This window comes from Antechinus flavipes, chromosome 4 (assembly GCF_016432865.1).
Source record: "Antechinus flavipes isolate AdamAnt ecotype Samford, QLD, Australia chromosome 4, AdamAnt_v2, whole genome shotgun sequence".
NCBI classification, from domain to species: domain Eukaryota; kingdom Metazoa; phylum Chordata; class Mammalia; order Dasyuromorphia; family Dasyuridae; genus Antechinus; species Antechinus flavipes.
In genome coordinates, this window is record NC_067401.1 from 196,575,001 (window position 1) to 196,602,061 (window position 27,061).

The 27,061-nt window shown below is 42.3% G+C and overlaps 3 protein-coding genes and 2 long non-coding RNA genes across 10 annotated transcripts in view; 3 read left to right on the forward strand and 2 right to left on the reverse strand.

Annotated features, from left to right (window-relative positions):
- The window catches only part of TAP2 (transporter 2, ATP binding cassette subfamily B member), a 116,580-nt gene extending 113,211 nt beyond the window's left edge, over window positions 1-3,369 (forward strand). For all 3 annotated transcript variants that reach the window (XM_051996798.1, XM_051996796.1, XM_051996797.1), the window contains one exon: window positions 3,019-3,369. In XM_051996798.1, coding sequence (XP_051852758.1) covers window positions 3,019-3,102 — 84 coding nt within the window. In that variant the 3' untranslated portion in view covers window positions 3,103-3,369. The remainder of the gene's footprint in view (window positions 1-3,018) is intronic.
- The window catches only part of LOC127561644 (uncharacterized), a 142,177-nt gene that overhangs the window by 89,334 nt on the left and 25,782 nt on the right, over window positions 1-27,061 (reverse strand). The window lies entirely within an intron of this gene.
- LOC127561629 (class I histocompatibility antigen, Gogo-B*0201 alpha chain-like) overlaps window positions 1-27,061 on the forward strand; it is a 75,438-nt gene that overhangs the window by 17,876 nt on the left and 30,501 nt on the right. The window lies entirely within an intron of this gene.
- Window positions 8,546-13,349, reverse strand: LOC127561643 (uncharacterized). The gene is made up of 2 exons (XR_007953500.1): window positions 13,103-13,349; window positions 8,546-10,554 (listed from the first exon to the last, which is right to left on the reverse strand). It is a non-coding gene; the product is annotated as an uncharacterized LOC127561643 (long non-coding RNA).
- LOC127561633 (general transcription factor IIF subunit 2-like) lies at window positions 23,681-24,484 on the forward strand. Its single transcript, XM_051996825.1, has one exon. The coding sequence runs from the start codon at window positions 23,681-23,683 to the stop codon at window positions 24,467-24,469; it is 789 nt and encodes a 262-aa protein (XP_051852785.1). The 3' UTR covers window positions 24,470-24,484.

Consider the following 27,061-nt stretch of genomic DNA (forward strand, 5'->3'; position numbering starts at 1 on the left):
CCCATCCCATAATTGAATATACCTTGAACTGGATCCTGTCAGGGGGACTGTGGTGAACCAATCTCCCCCTGAAGTGGAGGGGAGGAGGCGGTTCTTTGAGTTTGGAGGACCCTGAGGGTGCGCTGCCCCAGCTGTGGTTTCTGGGTCTGTCCTGTTCTGGAGCACAGTCTTATCTTTCTCCTCAGAGGAGTTAAACTCTCGCCTGTCTTCAGACACCAACTTGATGAGCCGCTGGCTCCCCTTAAATGCCAACGTGTTCCTTCGGAGCCTGGTAAAGGTCATAGGACTGTATGGCTTCATGTTCAGTCTCTCGCCTCGACTAACTCTTCTCTCCCTGCTTGAGCTGCCCTTCTCAATGGCTGCTGAGAAGGTCTACAATGCCCGACATCAGGTATAGGTGGGCAGGATTATGGAAGGGACAGGTGGTGTTTGGGCTGCAGCAGGAGCCTTGGGAGAAAGGCTGGGAAGGAGAGAGCTGGGTTTGAGGCGGTAAGGATGGTTCCAGTATGGGAGCTTGAATCTTGGGGTGTGTGGAGGGGCCTCCTATGCCTTTGCCTCACTTGCCTTTGCTGATTCCTCCTCCCCAGGATGGGCTGCAGCAGATCCAGGATGCGAAGGCAGAGGCTGGACAGGTCGTGCTGGAGGCAGTGGGAAACCTGAAAACTGTGAGGAGTTTTGGAGCAGAGGGAGATGAGGTTCAGCGCTATGAGGAAGCCTTGGAGCACAAGCGCCAGCTAGAGTGGAGCCGGGACTGGGAGCGGGCAGTGTATCTGCTCGTAGTGCGGGTGAGCCAGACCTAACCGCTCAGTGGGACATGGCCCGGGGGGCTCAGGGACAGTAAGTACATCGCTTGGTAATGCTGCGCCCGGTCTCTGGTCTCTGATATCTGACCCACTTCTTCCCTTCCTGACTCACTAATCACCACTCTCTCACTGCTGCTCTCTGCTTGGAGTAAGAGAGGGATTAGAGTTGGAGAAGGGCCCTCTGGTGAGTGACCAGCCCCTTCTCATCCCACTTTCCTTTCCTCCCTCAGGGACTTCAGTTGGGGATACAGGTGTTGATGCTGCAATGTGGGCTAAGGCAGATCCTGGCAGAGGAGCTCACCAGGGGGGGCCTCCTCTCCTTCCTGCTCTATCAGGGGGATGTGGGGAGATCTGTGCAGGTAAGGCAATGGGTTCTCCTGCCATCTTTATTTCAGGTTCAGACTTCACTGGGTGTGGGATGCCAAGTTTTGAAAGACTGGTTTTCCATATATTGAATTCTATGTTTGTAGCAAAGCCCAAATGTCTCTGTACCTCTAATATATCTGTGTCAATCTCTCTAAGGTTTCATTGGCTCAAGTCTATTGAACCTCCCCATTCCTTTTTTCTAGAGTCTGGTGTGCATCTGTGGGGACATGATGAGCAATGTGGGCGCAGGGGAGAGAGTTTCAGACACCTGGACCGTGAGCCACAGTTACCTCCTCCTGGGACCCTGGCCCCTCCTTCTCTTCAGGGCCTTGTGGAATTCCAAGATGTTTCCTTTGCTTATCCCACCCACCCAACCAAGCCTGTCCTCCAGGTGTGTGAAATTGGGAGGAAACCCAGAATCCAGTTTTGTAGCCCTCAGCTTGCTTCTGTGTGACAGGGGTGGTGGGGCTGAACCTGGTTTTAATCTTGATTTTCCTGAGTTACCAGGTGGTGATTGCCTCATGATGAGGAAGGAAATCTTCCTCCATTATTCTAACTGATTATTGTCTCCTTTCCTCTTCGCCTTCAGGGAGTGACATTTACTTTACACTCTGGGAAGGTGACAGCCCTGGTAGGGCCCAATGGAGCTGGGAAGAGCGCAGTGGCTGCATTGCTACAGAACCTGGATCAGTCCACAGGCTGCTGGATGGGGAACCCTTGTTCCAGTACCCGTGCTAGCATCTGCATTCACAGGGAACAGGGATAAGGAGGAAAGGGAGATGAAGCTGAGGAAGGAAACACTGGGAGAAGTAGGTGGGCAGGGCTGGGGAAGAGAAAAAGAGATTTCTTCTCCTGAAGACCTGTAGAGTAGGAGAGAGTTCCTTGGGTCCCTGCCCTGGGTTGGCTCACCTGGTGCTCCCTTCCCACACAGGTGTCGGTGGTAGGTCAGGAGCCTGTGCTGTTCTCAGGGTCTGTGAGGGACAACATCACCTGTGGGCTGGACAGCTGTGGGGATGATGCGGTGAGGGCCGCTGCCCGGGCAGCCCGTGCTGATGGATTCATCGCCAGTGTGGAACATGGACTGGACACAGGAACCTTCACCGATCTACATGACCAGGACAATGAGTTTGTAAATGAAAGGGAATGTGACCAATCTGTGGTGAGGTCATCAGGTACCCCTGGGTACACTAACTCTAAAGCTGGTATTCCCCATGTTTCCTTCTTCCCTCCACCTTATTTCTATGAAAGTATTTGCGTGTGCTCCCCAGGCTTTTGCCCAGGAGACCCTGTGATATGTCACCTCTCCCTGGATGGCACCATTGTGCACACATCCCCAGGACTCTCTCAGTCTGATCTGAGGGGAAATGGCAGAGGAAAGACTGGGGACAAAAGAGTCTTTCCCTTATACAGAATAGTCACAGGACCCTGACTCTGAGGAAGGCTATATTCTCTGCCTCTACAGCTGTGGGGGGAAAGGGAAGCCGGGTGTCTGCAGGACAGAAGCAATGTCTGGCCATTGCTCTGATCCTTGTGAGGAATCCCCGTGTCCTCATCCTGGCCACTAGTGCCTTGGACATGGAGTGTGAGCAGGAGGGAAGGGCGAGGGGCTGGGGAGAAGGCACATGGGGGTCCCCTACCCACCGAGGGGCCACATTTCCTTTATTATCTTAGGTGCAGTAAGCAGGGCTGGGGCAGGCTGCAGGTTTGTGAGTTTGTTTCTCTAATGGCCACTTTTCTCACCCTCAGCTTCAGGAGAAGATGCTGCAGGGGGTCGGACAGTGCTGGTGATTGCACATCGGCTGCAGACGGTGCAGGCTGCTGACCACTCCTGGTGCTGGAGCAAGGGGAGGTAGTGGAGCAGGGGACCCACACTGGGCTCATGGCTCAGAGAGGTCTCTGTCATTGCCTGGTGCAGCGACACCTTGAAGCCTGAGTCCCTGGGAAAAGTGTGTGTGTGTTTTATATGGAGTTTGGGTTTGGCTTTGGGTCAGGATCTTGAATCCAAGGCATTCCTTGCTCTGAGTATCACTAGTTTTTCCTGAGTAGGAGCCACTGTATCTGGGGAGATAATGGGATCTTGGAGAAGAGCTACCCCTGAACTATCCTTTTCAAGACACTTTGTTGCTTTCCTGCTACTGTTCTGAATCCTGCATACTTGTGAATATCAGTCAATAAATTAATTTTTTAAGGATGAACATAATAGTGAGGAAGAGAGAACTAACTTGATGTCTTTTTTTGTTGGGCTCTATATACTTTTGGAGAGGTCAGAGCTGGTCTTCCTTGAATTTAGCTGTTTTTATTCTAGGTTCTCAGGGCCAACTCAAAATAGGTTCCTGCAAGCTTTTAGTGCTTTCCATATGGGCTTATCCAGGTCAAAAATTGATTGTTGTCCTTGAACTTAGCAGTGCAGTTTTCTGACATGGAATTGAATCTGAGCCCTAAAGACAAAATACAATTAGAGAAACAAAAATACAAGAACCTCTTGAAAATTATGAAATTATGTTTATAGCAGCCCTTTTTGTAGGGGCAAGTAACTGGAAATTGGGTGGATGCCCATCACTTGGGAAATGACTGAATAAGTTATGGTATATGAATATAATATTATTGCTGTATAAGAAATGATGTTTTCAGGAGATGCTGAGTAAAGTAAACAGAACAAAGAGAACATTGTACACATCAACAAGATTCTGTGATGATTAACGGATAAACTTGGTTCTTTTCACTAAAGCAGTGATTCAAGTCAATTCCAATAGACTTAGGATGGAAAATGTCATGCATTCAGAGAGAAAACTATGGAGACTGACTGGGGATCAAAGCATAATGTTTCCTCTTTTTTGTTTTTGTGGTTGATTGCTTGTTTTTGTTCCTTTCTTGTGGCTTTTCCCCCATTTGATCTGATTTTTCTTGCATAACATGACAAATATGGAAATATGTTTAAAAGAATTTCCCAGATTTAATCTAGATCAATTTTTTTGGGGGGGAGGGGGAGTTATGGAGGGAGGAAGAAAAATCTGGAACACAAAGTTTTCCAAAAATGTATGTTGAAAACTATCTTTACATATATTTGGAAAAATAAAATACTATTGAAAAAATAAAAATAACAAACATTATTATATTTATTTCAAAAGTGATTTTTTTTTATTGGTTCCGTCAGAGGCAGAGATTAGGTATACATCATAGAGGAACAATGAACAAACCTAAGGACAGCAGCTACTGGAATGAGGATTAAGTTTTCAGCAAACACTGGGAAGCAGTCTGGCAGAAATTAGGTCTGGACCAACACCTCATACCGCATAATAGGACAAGCTCCAGATGACTCTATGGAATAAATAAAAAGAATGAACTGAGGAAGGAAGAAATTACCTTTCTGATCTATGGAAAAGGGATGGGTTCCTGACTTAACAAGGAATAGAGAGAATCACAGAAGGTTAAGTAGACAATTTTTATTACATATAGTTAAGAAATTATTGCAGCTAAAAATAGGAAGAAAAGAAAAACACTGGGGAAATCGTCCTATCAAATTTTTTTGATGGCTCTTATTTCTAACATTCAAATTTATACAGTTAAAAGCCATTCTGTCAAAGGATATGAGTGAGTAATTTTATTAATAGTTTTGTGAAAAACACTCCTAGATATTATTCATTAGAAAAAATTAAAGCAATTCCACGGTTTCACTGTCTACCTACACAACTGGCAAAGTTGACAGAAAAGGAAAAAGAGAAATGCTGGAAGGTTTGCAAAGTAGGCACAGGAATGCACCGCTGATGTAGCAGCCACTCTAGAACATCACTGGAAAGTATGATTTAGGGAAAATTAGACTATGTTTACGCTTTGAACCAGCACCACCCCTCCTTGACTTATACTTTAAAAAGTTCAAAGAAAGAGATCTTTTCTGTACAAAACCTCTTTTTAAATAGCACCAAGAACTTGAATAGGAGAGATGCCCATCACTTGGGAAATGACTGAATAAGTTATGGTATATGAATATAATATTATTGCTGTATAAGAAATGATGTTTTCAGGAGATGCTGAGTAAAGTAAACAGAACAAAGAGAACATTGTACACATCAACAACAAGATTCTGTGATAAACTTGGTTCTTTTCACTAAAGCAGTGATTCAAGTCAGTTCCAATAGACTTAGGATGGAAAATGTCATGCATTCAGAGAGAAAACTATAGAGACTGACTGGGGATCAAAGCATAATGTTTCCTCTTTTTTGTTTTGGTGGTTGATTGCTTGTTTTTGTTCCTTTCTTGTGGCTTTTCCCCCATTTGATCTGATTTTTCTTGCATAACATGGTAATATGGAAATATGTTTAAAAGAATTTCCCAGATTTAATCTAGATCAATTTTTTTGGGGGGAAGGGGAGTTATGGAGGGAGGAAGAAAAATCTGGAACACAAAGTTTTCCAAAAATGTATGTTGAAAACTATCTTTACATATATTTGGAAAAATAAAATACTATTGAAAAAATAAAAATAACAAACATTATTATATTTATTTCAAAAGTGATTTTTTTTTATTGGTTCCGTGAGAGGCAGAGATTAGGTACACATCATAGAGGAACAATGAACAAACCTAAGGACAGCAGCTACTGGAATGAGGATTAAGTTTTCAGCCAACACTGGGAAGCAGTCTGGCAGAAATTAGGTCTGGACCAACACCTCATACCGCATAATAGGACAAGCTCCAGATGACTCTATGGAATAAATAAAAAGAATGAACTGAGGAAGGAAGAAATTACCTTTCTGATCTATGGAAAAGGGATGGGTTCCTGACTTAACAAGGAATAGAGAGAATCACAGAAGGTTAAGTAGACAATTTTTATTACATATAGTTAAGAAATTATTGCAGCTAAAAATAGGAAGAAAAGAAAGACACTGGGGAAATCGTCCTATCAAATTTTTCTGATGGCTCTTATTTCTAACATTCAAATTTATACAGTTAAAAGCCATTCTGTCAAAGGATATGAGTGAGTAATTTTATTAATAGTTTTGTGAAAAACACTCCTAGATATTATTCATTAGAAAAAATTAAAGCAATTCCACGGTTTCACTGTCTACCTACACAACTGGCAAAGTTGACAGAAAAGGAAAAGGAGAAATGTTGGAAGGTTTGCAAAGTAGGCACAGGAATGCACCGCTGATGTAGCTGGCTGTAGCAGCCACTCTAGAACATCACTGGAAAGTATGATTTAGGGAAAATTAGACTATGCTTACGCTTTGAACCAGCACCACCCCTCCTTGACTTATACTTTAAAAAGTTCAAAGAAAGAGATCTTTTCTGTACAAAACCTCTTTTTAAATAGCACCAAGAACTTGAATAGGAGAGATGCCCATCAATTGGGGAATAGTTGAAAAATTATGATATGATAATGGAATGGAACACTATTATAATTACGATGTATTAATATGTACATGTACGGCTATAATTACAATGTATCAACATGCGTTTCTGACATAAAACTTAGGAGAGGAGCCGATTCACAGTCGCACAGGTAGGGGGTAGAAAGGGAAGCAGACCCAGGCTCCTGAATCTCCCAGATCTTGGCTTTTGCCTTTACTCGCTGTCCCTCTCGGGCAGTTATTGTTCCTTGGCCCTTTTTAAGCAGCCGGAGAAAGGAGGCAGAGCTGACAACCCGAAGCGGAGAAAGGGGCGTTTCTGATTTAACCGAATATTTGTTTGATTTCGAGTTTGTCTCCAGCACAGGCCTCAGCCAATGAGACTCCGAGAGGCTGAAACGTCACTGGTTACCGACCGGTCTGTTAGGGAAGGTTCCTATTCTAGGAAAAAGGCTTTCCCTTAAACCCGGGGACTGCCTAAGTTCGTGTCCAGTTCTTTACCACAGCCGGGTCTGAGATCCCGCGGGTGTTGGAAATTTCTTATCCCTGAGTTGGCGGAGGCAGAGATGGGAGGGAAAGTGTAGAGAAGGGGAGCGGGGTGGCGGTGGGAGGGGGCTTAACCATCTTTGGGCCTTGGGGCAGCCTGACGACCGGGGAATTCCTCTTCTGGGAACAGTGTTTTTTGAAGGAACAAATAAAATACACAGAATTACAAAGAAATCTATTTCTATCTAAAGCTATGATTTCACACCCCCACTCCACCCCAAGGGTAAGGACTCCACGGAATCTATCCACGGACCTCCGGGCAGAGGGAGGGGGTCTTGGGTTTCAGGTTAAGAACTCGCTGCAGTGACAGAGAAGCAACTGCGATCCCCATTCCTGTTTCTGGAGCCCTCCGGGCGTCCATCCATTGGCAGCCATAGGAGATCAAGCCTGTCTACACTAGAGGCGGTTTGTGAAAAGGTTCCTACGCCCTCGGAGGAGAGGGAGGGGGCTTCGGCCTCCTCCGGGTGACGTAAACACTTGTCTAAGGATATTTGGGGGGGGTGCCCGCGTGTGGGTGCAAGGGCGGGAAGCGCATGAAGCCTCTTCCTTACACAGAAAAAGTTCTAGCCTAATGTTTCTTTATCCTGTTCCTGTTTTTACCCCACTTCCCCAAACTTCCATTCTTCCACTTCTCCTGGACTCTCCGGCTTAAAGTGTTCTGGGACAATTACAAATCGAGCGGTTTGTTAAAGATAAGGGGTATCCAGAAATCGATCATACTGTTTTCCCGGGAGATTTCCTTCATCTTTCTAGAAAGAACCTCCTTTTCCTGCCGTTTCCCTCACTCACTTTTGTTTCCCTTTAGTTCTCTATGCAGAATCACAGTCTGTTCGGTTCTGTTTTACAAATGAGCCTCTCCTGAGGCTGGAGAAAGGAAGTAACTGTCAGTCTCTTGCTTCCACGTGCACTGTGTTTTTTCTCTGATTCCCAATACCTCTTTGCTGCCCTTTTCTTGTTAGAAGAGGAAGGCTTCCTGGTAAGATAGATGAAGGCGGATGAGAATTGAAGAGAGGGAGGTAAATTTCTCTTTTCTATTAAGAACTTTACCAAACTTCCATTCCCGAGAGGAAGCAAAGATTATTATTCTTTTTAGTTTTTTGACTTTTTTTAATTTTGACTTTATTTTTATTAAAGCTTTTTATTTCTCTCTCTCTCTCTCTCTCTCTCTCTCTCTCTATATATATATATATATATATATATATTCACCCCTACAAAACCTTGTGTTCTAATTTTCCCCTCCCTCCCCCAATCTGCAAGTGATCCAATATATGTTAAACATGAGCAATTCCTTTGTGTGTGTGTGTGTGTATATAGAGAGAGAGAATATAAATTACATATTATATATTATACATGACATATATGATATGATATATTTAAATATATATATATTCCTTTAGATATGTGTAAATATTTTTACAAATAATATGCTGCATAAGAAAAATGGGATCAAAAGAAAAAAGTTAAAAATAATATTCTTGACACTGAAAATCAGGTATCAATGAAAATTTATTAAAGAAGAATCTTAAGGAATCGTCTTAGGGTTTCTGGCCAGAAGCAAGTCCCACAACTTGGGAAAGAGGGAGCACTGAGTACAGAAATGGGGGAATCTTTATACTTGCTCATGTAACACAGCTCCTCCCTTCAGAAAATGGATTGGTCTGTTTTAGCCCCATTACAGTCTTTCTGATAAACCCACTACAATTTTACCCTTAATATGTATAAAATACACTCTCACCCCTCATCATACATCCCATGTTCAAAAATGGTGGAAAACTCCTCCTCTGTGGTGTGCTGTTTAATATTCAATTAGCCTATTAAGCAAGTACAATAGTGATTTAGTCAAGTCAGGTCACTGACTCTTTCTGATTGGGTGAATCCACCTGTGCCTTCCTAGCTCCCCAATTTCTTGTTTGCTCAAGGTTTCTATTGATCACTTAATTGTTCTGTGATCCTAATTTTCCTTAAGCTCTCAAATTCTGAAAACCTCCTGGTCAGTGGTACCCACTATCTCAACCAATGCTTGCACTACTGTGCAAACCCAACTTTTCAGCATTTTTCACAAAAATGAGAAGGAAAACAAAATGCAAACAAACAACAAAAAGAGTGAAAAGACTATGTTGAGGTTTCAGATTCAGTTCCCACTGCTCTCTCTATCTGGGTGCAGATGGCTTACTTCATCACACGACCATTGGATCTGGACTAAATCCAAAAATTGGAATTCTTGACTTTTATTGTCCTAGGACGGGATGAGGAGAGCCTAAGCTGATTGGGAAAGTTTACCTGGAATTTTGCTAAATTTAAAGGCTGTGAGCAGACAATTGCTTGAATTTGGTGCCCTCTTCTGGGCAAAGAAAATCTATTGTTGGGACCAGCACATCACTGGTGCTTCTAGAAACAGAAGGGAAAGTACCGGGAGTGGGTCCAAACATTATTTCCCTTCTTATCTTTTAAGCATTCATTTTGTTTATGCAGAACTTTCACGTCTCTACTTTCCTACATTCCAACTGACAGGATGGGACAGGAAATTAGAGTACTCTGACACTTTCCCAATCACTGATCCACCCAAAGCTGCTCCAAAGATCATAGAATCCTGTTTCATAGAACTTTGAAAGTCATTCATTCTAATCTTTCCCCCATGTAAGAATTCCTTCTACAACCTCCCTGACATAGAAGTCATCTAGCCTCTTTCTGAACATTTCCAGAGCCTGGGAACACATTTCTCTGGGGAGTAACCAATTACATCCCTTAGTAACTTTCATTGTTACAAAGTTATTTTTACTATTCAATCCCAAGCTGCCTCCCTAGAATTCTCATACATTTGTTCAGTTCTGCCCCCTAAAGAAAGAGTGATTTAAGTTTCCCCCCTTTTCCTTGTGTTAATTATACAAGTGTCTGAAGAGAACTTTTATGTAACCCCTAATCCTTCTCACAATTAAACAAATCCAGCCTGTTCTGTCATTCTTCATGTGACATGATTCCCAGACTCTTCTTAGCATTTTACTCACCATCCTCCAAGTTCTCTTTAATATGGCAGTATCTCTCCTAAAATGTGAAAGCTCAGATGTAATGTTATATATGATTCACCAGCTCAGAACACTTCCCTTGATCTGAATTTTATGCTTTTATTACTACAGTCTATGCTTTGCTTGGTTCAAGTCCCTACTAAACTCTAATTCCCTATTTACCTCTCACCTGTGGCTCCAAGAAGCAGGTGCAGTGCCCACACCCCAGGGAAAATGGCTAAACCAGGTTGAAAGTAACTGACAGGCCTCAAACCTGTCTGTGAATTGCACAATGTCTGTCCCAAGCACGTGAAGACTTCCCCAGAGGAATGGGCAGATGAGAACAATTTGTTTCAAGGCCATGAAGGTGGCTGAAGCAGGGCTTGTGGAGTACTTAAAGCTTGGTCAGACATCTAAGACGCTGTTGTCATGCAATGAATCCTGGGCTATCACCAATTTTCTTGACTTTTGTCTTGACACTGGACTCTGATGACTCTGGAAGAGAAAGTAAGTTCTATGACTTTGTGCAATTCTGCTTTATTTAAAAACAATTCACCCAATAGTCAAGACATTACCTGAGACATCATTGGTCCTCTTTGAAAACAAAGGACAAACTAAGTAAATGATTAAATCCTTTTCCTCTACCCCCAACTCAGTTAACTTTGTAAGGCTGAATAAAAAAAAATAACAAAATTAAATGGAAGACACTATTGCTGTTAGTTATTGTTTTCATTAGTAGAGACCTATGACTTCATTGATATGGATTATATTATGATAGATGACAAGTCCATTGGTGAGGTTACAAGGACTCAGAAGAATCAAATAAACAAATAGTATTACCACAAGCTATTGGTTCTTTATTTGTCATATTTAAGGGAAGAATCCAAAGGGAAAGCAAGATGGCTCAATTAGAAGTATCTAAGGTAATGGGATGCACTGACAATAAAGGAAGGGCACTAGGGCATCGCAATGAGTCCCCAAACCAGGGACCAGAAGGAGTATCCCCAAACTAAGGGTGGCCCCTTTAACCTCATCACACTAGGGCAGAACTAATACTTTCTTTTTTATAGCTTTTGATTTACAAGATATATGCATGGGTAATTTTACAGCATTGACAATTGCAAAACCTTTTGTTCCAATTTTTCCCCTCCTTACCCCCCTCCCCCAGATGGCAGGTAGATCAATACATGTTAAATATGCTAAAGTGTATAAAACTAATATTTTTTAAGTTGAGTTGTAAAGGGGCAGGGAAGGGATAAAATCTAAGTTGTTGCCAGTGTGGAAACAAGATTTACCAGAGTTCTAACCATGTATGTTAGGCCAGCCCAGCACATAGGTTGCCCCCAAAGGGACTGTACTCATATGAACCGTCACGTTAGCAGTGCAGACCCACAGGGTTACCCTTAGAACTTGAGGTAGCAGCCCTTATCTAGGGTCTCCATCTGTGAGTGTGAGTGCAAGTTTGAGGAATAACCTAGAGAGGATAGTGCACCTAAAGCCATTCCCAAGACTTGATTGGTGGGAATAAGGGAGGGTAGTGATGGTGGAAGGGGATGAGCCATTGAAATGGGTTCCTGGTTACCTGAGGTCACAACAGGGACCAGTCCACAAGGAGCCCCTGACCTTAGACTTGTGGAATGTTCTACTGCTAGGCAAGCCTTGGGTACTGACAACAATGATGTGGCAAGAACAGCAGCTAGAAAATATTCTCACCATGGACCTGATGCATATTTCCCCACAGATACACAAAGCAGCAGTAGCGGCACATGTCATGGTGCAAATGAGGAAAAGGTGATGCAGACACAGAGGATGGGGTGACAATGACAAGTTGTAAAACTGGCACCCTATGACAAGGATTCTTCGGTGGGACAGAGGAACGGTTCCCACTGCCCCAAACTGGATATTAAAAGAGATTAACATAGAAGATGAAAATAGTGCTAGAGGGACCTTTCCTCGGATATTGCTAATATTTTTGAGAAGCTAGGTGGCCAGCCTAAGAAAAATAAAATTGAATCTTTGTATTCAGTAACTAGAGAAGGAATTCTTTATTTTTCATGACCAGCTCCTGAAAACAGAGATGGATTACAGCTGGATTGCAACTCAAGTGAAACCCAAATGATGCTGATGGGGGACAAAGAAGGTAAACTAAATATGTTCTCTAACCTTGCTCATTGCTTATGCTCAAAAATGTGTTAAATCCTGTTAAGATCAGCACTACTAGGAAAGAGAATGGGAAGAATAGAAATGAGAACTGGGAATCTGTCCCAGTAGTAAGAAAACCTCATCATTATCTCTACGGGGAAGAGGGAGTCCAAAAAAAATGTGAATTCTGGAGGACCTGAATTCAAATTCAAACTCAGACATTTACCAACTGTTTAATCCTAGAGGAGTCACTTAACCCTGTTTTACTCAGTTTCTTCATTTGTAAAATGAGCTACAAAAGGAAATAACAAACTACCCTAGTATTTTTGCCACAAAATCCCAAATGGATTCACAAAGAGTTGGACATGGCTAATGAACAAAATAACAACAATGATATGCTGGGTACTATGCTAAGTAATATAGATATAAAACAGGGAAAGGATGGCTCCTGGCTTGAAGAGTTTATAATTTGGTGAAGGAAGATAACATACAAAAGGAAGCTGAAAAGCTGTGGTGGGCAGAGGGCCATGGGCTCATGGGCCATGATGAGGAAATCCAGAAGAATGCAATACAGAAATGAAAACATGGATGCTCTGAGCAGCTTTGTTCCATGGAGACTGGGAGAAGCTATCCAGTTTCCAACCAGAGGGAGGAAGGTGCTGATTCAGGGCAGTCCCAGGGCTGAAGTGCTTTTGCAGAACAACAAGGTCATGATGATGGAGATTTCCAGAGGAGTGAATCTGGTGGGAACAGTAGTGGTCAAGGGGATGAAGGTATTCCTATGGCATTCTGCCTCTAAATTGTCTGGCCAGTAGGAGGAAGATGAGGTCCTGTTTTTCATCCCATCTCTTGTCTATTCTCCCTTCTCTTTCCTCCTTCCTTTTATGGAACAATTACTCACCAGCCCTGTCTCCTGCTGTGAGGATGTCCTTGCACAGATGGGGGTGGTGAAGGTGGGAGTCTGGGCTCCTGCCCAACCAGGGGCAGGCTCTCTCTCTCTCTCCTGATGCCTTCCCCTTCTTGTTCCTTTAGGGAGTGATATTCACTCTGCACTTGAGAAGGTGACAGCATTAGTGGGGCTTAACGGAGCTGAGAAGAGCTCAGTGGCTGCGTTACTGCAGAATCAGTACCAGCCTTCCCAGGGCCGGGTGCTGCTGGATGGGGAGCCACTGCCCCAGTATCAGCACCAGTACCTGCATTCACAGGTGAGGATGCATCACCTGGGTCAGAAAACCCTTGGGAGAACAGGTCAGAGAGGGAAGGAAGAGGAGAAAGAAAGGCAGGCGGAGCTTCTGGTCCTAGTGCTGCAGCATCTTTGCTGGTGGGGGTAAGAGAGATGAGGCTTCTATTATGAGGAATGGAAATGCCCAGGACCTGACCTGTCCTCCCTCTTCTCCTGCCTTCACCTTCCCTTACTCCTGGCTCATTCCAGGTGGCTGCAGTATCTCAAGAGCCACAGATGTTTGGGCGGATTCTATGTGAAAATATAGCTTATGCATTCTGGAGAGCAATTTGGAACTCTGCTCAAAAAGTTATCAAACTGTGCATAGCCTTTGATCCAGCAGTGTTTCTACTGGGCTTATACCCCAAAGAGATACTAAAGAAGGGAAAGGGACCTGTATGTGCATGAATGTTTGTGGCAGCCCTGTTTGTAGTGGCCAGAAACTGGAAACTGAGTGGATGCCCCTCAGTTGGAGAATGTCTGAATAAATTGTGGTATATGAATGTTATGGAATATTATTGTTTTGTAAGAAATAACCAGCGGGAGAATTTCAGAAAGGCCTGGAGAGACTTACATGAACTGATGCTGAGTGAAATGAGCAGGGCCAGGAGATCATCATATACTTCAACAGCAATACTATATGATGATCAATTCTGATGGACATGACCCTCTTCAACAATGAGATGAACCAAATCAGCTCCTATGGAGCAGTAATAAACTGAACCAGCTACACCCAGCAAAAAATCTCTGGGAGATTTTTACATATAATTCCCAATCTCTATTTTTGTCAAAAGAAAAAAAAAGAAAATATAACTTATGGGCTGGACAGGGAGCCAGAGCTAGAGGAAGTCATGGAAGCTGCCAGGAAGGCTGGAGCTCACAGTTTCATCTCTCAGTTGCCCCAGGGCTACCACACAAGTACTGGGAACACTCACTCACTGAATAGACCTCTCACTTCACTAGCAATGCATTTCATCTGTGACTCAGCCCTGCAACAGAAACAGGCAAAACATGAATGAACCAGTGAAAAATCATTTAATGAATACTGGAGGAAGAGAACAAGGAGAAGAGAATAATGATTCTTTTAGTGCCCTCTATATACCAGGAATTTACAAATGTTATTTTATTTGATCTTCACAATAATCTTGGAAAACAGGTACTATTATCATCTTCACATTTGCTTTTGAGGAAACTGAAGGTCACAGGGTCACATGGTTAGCTAAGTGTCTGAGGCCTTATTTGAACTCGGATCCTTCTGCCTCCATACCCAATCTCTACCCACTCTGCTCCCCAGCTGCCTCAAAAATGTAAATGTTCATATTTAATCTCAGCTGCGTGACACTGGACAAGTCACTCCTCTGCTTGCCTCTGTTTCTCCATCTGTAAAGTAGGGATAATAACCACATCTACCTTCAGGTTGCTTGGAGACCAAAGGAAATAGTAATTATAAAGGGCTCAGCATAGTGCCTGACACCTAGGAAGTGCCATGTAAATGTTGGCTATTATTATTAAGTGCTAACAATGTGCCAAGTGCTGCTGTAAATTCTAGGCACCCGAATTCCAATAAAAGTCCCGGGGGGGGGGGGGTGAGCAGTGGCTGAGGAAATGATTTCCCATCTGTAGAATCACCAGGGTGAGGAGCAATCCATGGAGTAGTTTAATGACCCTTTTCAAAAGCATTGGGATTATCGATAGGGTGACTGTGTCCAAAGCAAGAGGTGGAGATCACAGGCAAGTGCACACCTGCAGAGGGAAGGCCCAGGGCAAGATGTCCTCATGGATGACTGGAAGGGATATGGAACATGGTTTGGGGCTGACTAGACATAGGGCTAGGTGAGTTTGCTCCCACTCCTTCAGACTCCTGTTTTTCAGGGCAGGACTTCCAAGGATGGGGGGAGTAAGACCTTTGATCTCCATGAACTCGCCCAGAAAACCATCTCACTCCTGTGTGAGGGACTGGTCTCAGCTCCCTCCGTCCCATTTAGTCCATGGAAATAGCATGTTTTTGGTGGCTGTGATGGTTCTGCTCTCCATGCATTTGTTCTCTCTCCAGAGACTGGGGAGTCTGAGAGCCAGCTGTCAGGGGGTCAGCGGCAGGCTGTGGCTCTGGCTCGGGCTCTGATCCGGAACCCCCGGGTCCTGATCTGAGATGATGCCACCAGTGCCCTGGACACAGACAACCAGTTATGGGTGAGACAGCAACTTCTCCTACTGCCGTCAGTCCCAAATCCTTAAAGCAAAGGCAATCCTAGCTCCTTCCAGAGAGTTTTCTGTTTAAGAAAGCTTATAATGTGCAAATCTTCCAGATAAAATCTTTCTATTCAACTTCTTTTCCATTTTTTTCCTTCAGTTTCATCATCATCACTATTAGCACGACCAAAAAAGCTTAATTAAACACAGAACTGTGCCCAGGGATGTGCTGGGGTTTTTTCTCTCCTTACAGCCAGTTCTATGGGATGGAAGGGCAGTCAGGAGTCACTGCAGATGAGACAGTTAATCAGTGGCCTAATGCAATGATTTGTGCATGAGCTTTCTGAACTACTAACAGCACCTGTGCCTTCTTCCCACAGGTGGAGCATCTCCTGTACAAGGCCCCCAGGAAGCTCCCTCAGGCCGTGCTCCTCATCACCCAGCACTTCAGCTCTGTGCAAAGGGCTAACCAGATTCTCTTCCTGGAAGAGGGGATCATTCAGGATAGCGGCACCCATAGACAGCTCATGGAGCAACGGGGCCGATAGTGGACCTGGTGGAGGGCACAGGAGGTAGCTTAGCTCCTCAGGAATGAGGGACATACCTGAATGGCCATTGTGAGAAAGCTACAGCTCTTCTATCACCTAATGAAAGTGGTGTCCCTGAGGAAGAACGTCAGCCTCTTTGTGACCCATGATGGGATCTAGCAGTTTCACAGAATTTTTCCATACCAAATTTATATTCCTCCTAATTATTTTCCCACACTCATCACAAATTCCTTTAATTTAGGGCTTTTAGATTTCGAATACTAGTGGAGAGAAACGCAAAGAAGCTTTTAATGAGAACATCTTAGAATTCCTTCATTTTTCCAACAAACATTTATTAAGCACCAACTATATGTTAACACCATTCTAGGCACTGGAGGTATAAAGGTGTAAATGCTTGACTCCAGGCATTCACTTCATTTGCAAACACCCTAGCATTACTCTGCATTTACATTGCCAGGCTCTCCTAATTCCCAGGCTCTCAGAGAAATCTCCAGTCACTGTCTTTTGCAGTGTATAAACGAATTTTATCAAACTTAACTCTTTCTCAGGTCTTCAGAGGTCTCTAGCCACTGTTTCATATGAACTGTGGTTTAAATACCAATAGCATGCTCAAGAACAGCCATGTGCAAGCTCAAAATCTTTTATTCCTATGTTCCCATCCTGCCCTGACCTCCTGCTGACTCCCAGGTGAACACCAGGTTAAAGAGAGAGCAACTTCCTCCTCCTTAGAGCTTAAATAGGGTCTATGAGGTCACACACACAGCCAGTCAGAGAAGGAGATACACTCATTAAGGAAGGGATCTTAATATGGCCAGAGTCCCTGCTCACGATGTAATCTCTGCTCACAGAAATTACTTCTGGGGATCTCAAGCATTTCAGCTTGTTTACTTCCGGACTGCACTGTACTGTGACCTTTCTGCTTTGACCCTCACAATTCCCTTCTCTTGTAAAGTGGGGACCCACTTATCACATGAACCTTTAGCATCAGCAATAGTTCGCTTGCTCAATGAGATCACAGAGTATCATGCTCAAGGAGGTAGGATATAGCAGAACAAACAAAAGTATGACAGTGAGAACTAGGCCCAACAGTGGCCAAAACCAAACATGGATAACATGATGTTCAACCCATTCAATAAAGTCATGCTCAAGGAGGCAGGATGACAAACAGGATGTCAATGAGGTAGCATGGATGAGTCTGTAGTCACAATCGTATACATCTCTTGAAGGAAAAGCACAGAGGAGGACCGTATACAGGAAAAGTCACATCCCGTAGCCCTGCCTCACTAACTTTGGCAGGTGGGCCTATTGGTTCTTCACCCACTAATCTAGAGGCCTTGCCTACAAGTGGAAAACAGGGCCACGGCCCTCCCCAGGACACCATATGGCGAGTAGCCATGGGAGATGTGCACAGGCCCATTGTCCATTTATCAGTCTGTGTGATGCACATCACCAAGGATAGGCCAATTTAGCAGCTGCACTGGAGCTGTGTCTGCCGTCTTTGGTGTCACGGTCAAGAGGGACATGGCTGCCATCAGCGGCTGGAGGGCTGCTGACATCTGGCCGATCCCTCTGGGCCGTTGCCTGGTCCTTCTGTTCTTGGATCTCCAGGTCACGAATGTCTCTGATGGGGATCCACTCCTCTGCTGTTGGGTCAGCATCTCCAATGACAAGAGCGATTCCAGGGCCCCAAACCCTGACCCAACTTAGGCCCTTCCAGATGCTACCTAAGCCCTTCAATATCACTGTGGAGAGAAGTTCTTGTCCTTGTTGGCCAGTCTGTTAGTTAGCTGTGCTTTCTGTGTGTGCTGGAAGGGCATCGCTGGGGCAAAACCCAAAGGAATTTGAAAATTGCAGTCAATTATACACAGACACATACACACACATATTGCCACTTCTTGTACAAATCCCAAAATTCCCTTCTCTCGTGTGGACGGGAACATGTTGGGGGTATAAATAGTCTGCCCAATGATGGCTTGGCCAGTAGGGTTATATGGGACGCCAATGGAATGGGCAAAGCCAAATTCAATGCAAAATGACAAAGGCAGAAAATGTATAAGCTGGTCCATTACCTGTCTTAAGTACATGTGGAACTCCTACAAGGGAGAGATGGCTGATCACATGCTTGATTGCTTCTCCAGATTGGAATGAAGCCATAAAGAATTGAGAATATATATCCATGGTTATATGGATGCTCTGCTTCTTAACATGAGTGATGTCCATTTGCCTTAAAGCATTTAATCTCAAACCACGTGGGTTTTGCGCTGGAGGGAGCATAGTAGTGTGGAAAGCAAGGCAAGTTGTACAGCCTTTTGCTATGCTCCTAGCTTCCTTTTTAGTTATCACAATTTGCAAACGTAAAGCTCTAGCAGCCTGATGATAAAAGATACGATTTGAAAGTCCACTATGAAAATGGACATGCAGAATATAATAGTTACCTGAGTGCCTCCTCACTTGCTCTCAAAGTTCTTTAAAGAGCTGATGATATATATTAAAAACTTTTTATTTGGGCTGTGGCAAATCTTTGTACCACATCTACTGAATAAGCCGAATCAGAAATTATATCTGCATACCCATGAGCAAGGCTTGGAGCTGTGGCTAATAAATTTTTCCACCCTGGATGGTTTCACAACACATGTCAATTTGTGCATTGGTATAAGAGGTGTATATTATACCAGGTCTTGTCCCAGATAATTGTACTATTCTCTTAGTGGCTTTTATTGAAATTCTAGCCACAAACACTGGATCAGGAATAAAATTTTGATTTGATTGTGCTGGGAGGTTCACCCACTTCATCATATTGTCTCCTTGATGAAGGATTGCTGTGCGTTCTTCTTTAGTAACAAAAACTGATATTTCCAATACTTTCTGAGTTATTTTTTCAGCCATATTAGATAAAGCCAATTCAATCTCTTTTAGAGCCTCTAGAGCTTTTTTTCTAAGTTGGCATTGTGAGTCTAAAGCATTGTCTCTTCTTAATGGTGGTAACAATATAACTTTTGGAGATGCTTTTCTCACAGGAGTAAGGTCAGCAGCCACATGCATTTGACACAAAGTAGGGCTGTTCTTGATACCCTGTAGCAAAACTGTCCTTTCAAATCCTTTCTAAGGCTCAGCCATTTTAATGCTGGGCACCAAAAAAACCAAATCCCTTCATATCCTCCTTATCTAGAGGGATAAAATAAAAATAATTCTTAATCCAAAAAGACTATTTCCTAGGCAATCAATTGTAATATGGGAGTAGATCATTGGACTTTTAGAAACATTAGAATGCATAGAATCTATGTATATATAGAATACATATATATATATATATATATACAGAGAGAGAATTGAATATATATATATATATATATATATACATATATGTGTGTATATATATACATATATATCTTAATACAATTGGCTTTAGGGAATTACATAAGTTATAGAATAAGGAAAAAGAAGAACATGCAGGAGGGAGAGGGTACTAATATAGCAGTTGAAAAGCATGAAGAATTAGATAAGAAAGGAGTTAAGTACAATGCTGATGAAATTAAGGAATGTGGTGCTTCACAGCAGGAGTCATTAGGGTATTCCCCATCTCCTGTCCTATCTCCCTCAATTACCCCTTCATGGGTGGAGGGAGAAGGAGGAGGGGGAGGGTCAGTAACACAATCAATACCACCAATGAAGCAGTTTTGTTCACCCCCTATGACAAGATTACAAAAGGCACTAGTTAAGGCTAAAAAAGAAGGAGATGATATATCTGATTTAAAAATAAAAGCATAGCCTGTTATCTAAGAGTTTGACTCTTCAGGTCAAGAAAGAAAAAGATAGACTCCTTTTGATTTGGAAATTATCAAAGATTTGAAAAAAGGTTGCACTCTTTATGGGGCTACATCGTCTTATGTTAAGATGTTACTAGAGAATTTGGCTTATGAAATTTTAACCCCTAGTGATTGGAAATCCATAACAAGGAAAGAATTTGTTGTGGCTTTCGGAGTATAGTGAACTTTGTAGAATATAAGCCCAACAAAATAGGCAAACTGGAATTAATATACTCCTTTGACCTTTGACCAACTAGCAGGTAAAGGTCAGTATGCAGATACTTCACTACAGATTAATTACCCTTTGATAGCATATGAGCAAATTGCTGCTGCTGCTATCAAAGCATGGGGCTCCCTCCCAGGAAGATAAGATAGAAGGAAAGCCAATGAACCCTTTGCAGATTTCGTGGGACGTCTGCAGACAAGTGTCATATGAACTATTGGTAACGATGCAGCAATAGAAATGATAAAAACAACTTGCTAGAAAAATGCTAATGAGGTTTGTAGAAGAATTATATGGGGACTACACAAAGATACTCCTTTAAAGGAGATCATAAGATGCTGTGCCATGGTGGGCACAAATATCTTTTATAGCCAGGCTATGATACAGACTTCCCAAGATCCAAACATGGGAAGATAGGGTCCCTTTTGGCAAGGAACTTCCAGAGAGATTTGTCGATGTTTGCAATGTGGCAAAGTAGGGCATCTGAAAGCTCAATGTTGTCATAGAAATAGAATGAGAGGACAGAGTGAGAGAACATGACCCAAAACCCCATGTCCAAAATGCAACAGAGGCTTCCATTGGGCCTCAGAATGTAGACTGACCCAGGGAAATGAGAGGCAGAGCCCAGCTCCAAGACCTCAGACAAAAAACAGGTGGGGCATGATGGCAGCTGAGTTTATACCCAGAGAGTCTTTAGAACTTCAAGACTCTGATAGGCTCAATCAGCCAAAAAGCAATCCAATGGGAGAAAAGGATTACAATTGGTTAGAATACAGGTTTTATAACCCAACAGAAGAACAGTGTCCAGTGCAAGCAGCTCCAATGTAATTGCCAGGTGATGAGGAGAGATCCAGTAAGTGGTGAATGGAAGGGACCAGATAGGTTAACTGCTTGGGAGAAAGGGTTTGCTTGTATCTTTGCAGATGGAAAAGGAATCAGATGGGTCCCAACGAGCCATATTTGCCTTGTCCATTAGAGACAGAAAAAAAGAAAAAATCTCAAAACAAAGGAGAAGACCTGAGAAACATCTGACACTTTAAGAGAATGGCTGATATTGAGACTGTTGCAGCCTATTATTGTTGAGGATAGACATTAAGACTGACGATCTAGATTTTATTCTTCACTCTTTATACTCTCTCACCTCCATATTCAATCAGTTACTAAGACCTGTTGATTTTAACTTTGCAACTTTGCCTCATTCTCTCCTCTACCCCTGTTACCACCCGACTATAAATCACTTATTCCCTCATTCTTGGAATATTTCAATAGTCTGATGGTTGAATGTCATTGCACAAATGTCTCCTCTTTCCAATCCATCCTCTACCCAGCTATTAATGTGATCTTTCTAAAGCGCAGGTCTGACTAAGTTACCCCCTAACTTCAAATATGATTCTTTGGCATTCAAAACCTTACAACTTCCAAGTCCCCAACCTTCCTATATTTTTTAGGCTTCTTACACCTTCATCTCTTTCTCCAGCATGTACTCTGACAATGACTTCTTTGCTTCTCCTGGAGCAACACGCTCCTTATCTGTTCACTCTCTCCCATGTCTGGAATGCTCTCCTTTTTCATTTTCCCCTTCTGACTTCCTTCAAGTCCCAGATAAAAGGCTACCTACTATAGACCTTTATCCAGTTCTAGTGTCTTTCTTCTGCTTATCCCCAGTTTATCCTGTAGGTACCTTGTGAATATAGTTATTGTTCTATTATTTGACAAACTGTTGGCTTGTTTTTCATGATTTTCTTGCAGCACTCTCATTTCTCTTCCCAATTTTTCTTCTACCTCTTTTACTTGATTTTTAAAATTCTTGTTGAGTAGACATTTTATCCAGGACACTGTGGCCTGCTGGACTTTGGTTAATGCTGGGAGTGACTAACGAGCCCAGGGATAGCAAGATGTTGGGAAGCTATGTAGCTTTTCCTGGTACTAAAGAGCTCCTGCCAAACACAAACTTTTTGCTGCACACTCAGAAGCTTATACAAGTTTGTTACATCACACAGCAACTGGCAACTCTCAGGCAGACTAGAAATCTATGTCCCCAGGGTACAGAGACAAGAATGACCATCTCCACATCTAGAGAGCCCCATTCTTTATAACACTGTAGACTAAAAGGCTTCCTACTCACAGAAGTGATGGGATACCTGACTTAAAATGAACCTCAGAAATGACCTCTTTATGCAGGCATGAGACACTGAGTAATAATCTCCTTGGCTAAGAGGACAGGATGTTGGAATTTTTACAAACTGCTAACTAATTAGAGTTGATTTAATCTTACAAGAAGATGTTTTGGGCCAGAACCTGAAACAAGGTACTAAGTAGAACTAATTGATACAATGCTTGTGTTTGCACCTTTAGTCATTGGAGTTCACACGTTTGGGAAATTTCAGGGTTTAGTATGAGATATCTAAATTCACAACTCCCTTGAAGCTTTTGGGGCTAGAGAGCACTATGGGAGAAAACCCATAATTCCTCTCTCTCTCTCTCTCTCTCTCTCTCTCTCTCTCTCTCTCTCGTATAAAAGAGACAGACAGAGGCTCTCGGTGAGATTTCAGCTGAACTATGCCAGAAGCCCTCTCTCCGAGGATTGAACTTGGTGCTGGCTCTAGAGGCTGAAGAAAACAGAGGCAGAAGCAAAGGACAAAGAGGCAAGAGCTCTTGGAACTAAGCAGAGAGATAGGCCTCTAAGCTAACCGGGCTATATTGGAGATAAAAGATCTGAACTTTTATCACCTGGCTGCATTTGGGGTAATTATGGATCTGAACTGATACTAAGGCTGCCTCCAAGAAAACCTCCCCCAGAAACCTTCCTCAAGAAACCTACCCTCTCCCCCAGAGAGAACTATTCTACTTATTTTAAAAGAACAAGATCACCACATTTAAAAGATGTTGGAATCTTTACAAACTGCTAACTAATTAGAGTTGATCTAATCTTACAAGAAGATGTTTTGGGCCAGAACCTGAAACAAGGTACTAAGTAGAACTAATTAGTACAATGCTTGTGTTTACACCTTTACTCATCGGAGTTCACAAGTTTGCCAGATTTACAAAGTAAACCTTGTACCTTTGTGAATTCACACCTCCCTTAAAGCTCTTAGGGCCAGAGAGCACCATGGGAGAAAACCCATAATCCCATTCTCTCAGAAGATTCAGATATAAGGCCAGTGAAGAGAGAGCTATTCCAGAATATTTTTCACTTGGCTGGCTGGTCGCAGAAGAGAGTTCAGCTAGATTGGAGAGGAGCACTCTGGTGCAGACACAGCACTTTGGGAGATTTCAGCGGAATTACGCCAGAAGCCCTCTCTCTGAGGCAAGAGATCACCACACCTTCGGATCTTGGTTTCAGTGGGGAATCGAAAGAGGAGAGCCTGCCACCACTTCTCTGTCTTTCCTAGTCCTGATTCTGACTGAGTTTGTCCAAGCGATCTCCGGACTTCTTTCTCCGAACCCGCGCTCCCTTCTACTCCACCGGTGACGACGGCGGCGTTGAGCCATGGCCAAGCGCAGGGAGTTCGACTTGACCGGCGCCAAACAAAACACCGGAGTGTGGCTAGTGAAGGTTCCTAAGTATTTGTCTCAGCAGTGGGCCAAAGCTTCAGGAAGAGGAGAAGTAGGAAAGCTGAGAATTGCAAAGAATCAAGGAAGGACTGAGGTATCTTTTACCTTGAATGAGGAACTTGCAAATATCCATGATATTGGTGGAAAACCTGCTTCTGTTAGTGCTCCCAGAGAACATCCCTTTCTCTTGCAAAGTGTGGGAGGACAGACATTGACAGTCTTTACAGAGAGCTCATCAGAAGGCCAGCCTGAAGAAAATTCTGAGAGTAGTGCTAATGATAAATTTTCATTGGAAGGAATAGTGGTACAACGTGCTGAATGCAGACCTGCTGCCAGTGAAAACTATATGAGATTGAAGAGGTTACAGATAGAAGAATCTTCAAAACCTGTAAGATTATCACAGCAACTGGACAAAGCTGTTACAACAAATTTTAAACCTGTGGCTAATCATCAATACAATATTGAATATGAGAAGAAAAAGAAAGAAGATGGAAAGCGGGCTAGAGCTGATAAGCAACAGGTTTTGGACATGTTGTTTTCAGCTTTTGAAAAACATCAGTATTACAATATTAAGGATTTAGTGGACATCACCAAACAGCCTGTGATATACCTGAAGGAAATCTTGAGAGAAATAGGCATTTACAATGTTAAGGGAACCCACAAAAATACCTGGGAACTGAAGCCAGAGTACAGACATTACCAAGGAGAGGATAAGCGTGATTAGGAAGACCTCATCCATATGCCCACAAGAAGCTGATGATAGGGTGGGCTTGTGACTGTACTAACCAAACCCTGCAGCCCTCCCCAAACTTTAGAAACTTTATTTAAAAAACAAACAAAGAAATGAAGCTGGAGGAATTAAAAAGTACCAGTCACTTTACTCTTTAACAGATCGCTCAAAGTTTTGAGGACGGCTTAGGCTTAGAGGAATTAAAAAGCACCAGTCACTTTACTCTTTAACAATTATCAATTAGTTCTACTTAGTACCTTGTTTCAGGTTCTGGCCCAAAACATCTTCTTGTAAGATTAGATCAACTCTAATTAGTTAGCAGTTTGTAAAGATTCCAACAACAGGAAAAGAAAATGATATATGTTGGAGGGAATGTGGGAAAAGTGAGACTCTAATACATTGTTAATGGAATTGTGAACTGATGTAATCATTCAGGAGAGCAATTCTGAACTATATCCAAAGGGCTATAAAACTCTACACAAGCAGCAGTGTCTCTACTGGGTCTGTATCCCAAAAAGAGATCATAAAAAAGGGAAGTACACACATGTGCAAAAATATTTGTAGCAGCCCTTTTTGTAGGGGCAAGGAATTAGAATTTAAGTAGATGTCCATCAGCTGAATAAAGTTATGGTACATGAATGTAATGGAATGTTACTGTTCTATAAGAAATGATGAGTTGACTGATTTTTGAAGTCTGGAAAAATTCACATGAACCGCTGAGTGAAGTCAGCAGAATCAAGATAACTGTACACAGTAACAAGAAGATTGTGTGATGATCAACAGTGATGGACTTGGCTCTTTCCAACAATGAGATGATTCCTAACAATTCCAATAGACTTGTGATGGAAAGATCTATCCTTCTACAGAGAGAGAACTAAGGAGACTGAAGGTGAATCAAAGCATAGCACTTTCATCTTTTTTTGGTTGTTTTTTTTTTCCTTTCTTGTTCCTACCTCCCTTTTAATCTGATTTTTCTTGCAAAGCATAACAAATATGGAAATATATTTAGAAGAATTGCATATATTTAACATATATTGGATTGTTTACTATCTAGAAGACTATCTAGGCAGGGAGAGGGGGAGGAAAGGAGAAAAATTTGGAAATAAGGTTTTGCAAAACTGAATGTTGAAAACTTTTTGCATGTATTTGGAAAAAATAAAAAAGGTATAATAAAAAAGTAATCATCTCCAGTAATAAGGAGAAAGTACCATACCAATGACCCCTTGAACCAAAGGTTACAAAGCTAAACTAGAAAATTCCCTATCCATTTCTTCGTATCTTATTCAATCCTCAATCTCTTTAGTTTTTCATCTCTCAGCATTACTCAACTGAAACTGCTCTGTTTAAGGAAGGCATCCCTCAATACTACCTAAATTAATCTATTTATTTAGTGCTATACCAATCAGACTCCCAAAAAACTACTTTGATGAACTAGAAAAAATAACAACAAAGTTCATATGGAAAAACAAAAGGTCAAGGATTTCAAGGGAATTAATGAAAAAAAATCAAATGAAGGTGGCCTAGCTGTACCAGATCTAAAATTATATTATAAAGCAGCAGTTACTAAAACCATCTGGTATTGGCTAAGAAATAGACTAGTTGATCAATGGAATAGGTTAGGTTCAAAGGACAAAACAACCAATAACTTTAATAATATAGTGTTTGACAAACCCAAAGACCCCAGTTTCTGGGATAAGAATGCACTATTTGACAAAAATTGCTGGGAAAATTGGAAATTAGTATGGCAGAAACTAGACATTGACCCACACTTAACACCGTACACCAAGATAAGGTCAAAATGGGTTCATGACCTAGGCATAAAGAATGAGATTATAAATAAATTGGAAGAGCATAGGATAGTTTACCTCGCAGACCTGTGGAAGAGGGAGGAATTTATGACCAAAGAAGAACTAGAGATCATTATTGACCACAAAATAGAAAATTTTGATTATATCAAATTGAAAAGTTTTTGTACAAACAAAACAAATGCAGACAAGATTAGAAGGGAAACAATAAACTGGGAAAACATTTTTACAATCAAAGGTTCTGATAAAGGCCTCATTTCCAAAATATATAGAGAATTGACTCTAATTTATAAGAAATCAAACCATTCTCCAATTGATAAATGGTCAAAGGATATGAACAGACAATTCTCAGATGAAGAAATTGAAACTACTTATAGACATATGAAAATATGCTCCAAATCATTATTAATCAGAGAAATGCAAATTAAGACAACTCTGAGATACCACTACACACCTGTCAGATTGGCTAGAATGACAAGGAAAGATAATGCGGAATGTTGGAGGGGATGTGGGAAAACAGGGACACTGATACATTGTTGGTGGAATTGTGAGCACATCCAGCCATTCTGGAGAGCAATCTGGAACTATGCTCAAAAAGTTATCAAACTGTGCATACCCTTTGATCCAGCAGTGTTTCTACTGGGCTTATATCCCAAAGAAATACTAAAGAAGGGAAAGGGACCTGTATGTGCCAAAATGTTTGTGGCAGCCCTTTTTGTGGTGGCTAGAAACTGGAAAATGAATGGATGCCCATCAATTGGAGAATGGTTGAGTAAATTGT

What these genes read in the sequence shown, in the direction of transcription:
- LOC127561633 (XM_051996825.1), top strand. Translation starts at nt 23,681, where the DNA reads ATGGCCAAGCGCAGGGAGTTCGACTTGACCGGCGCCAAACAAAACACC.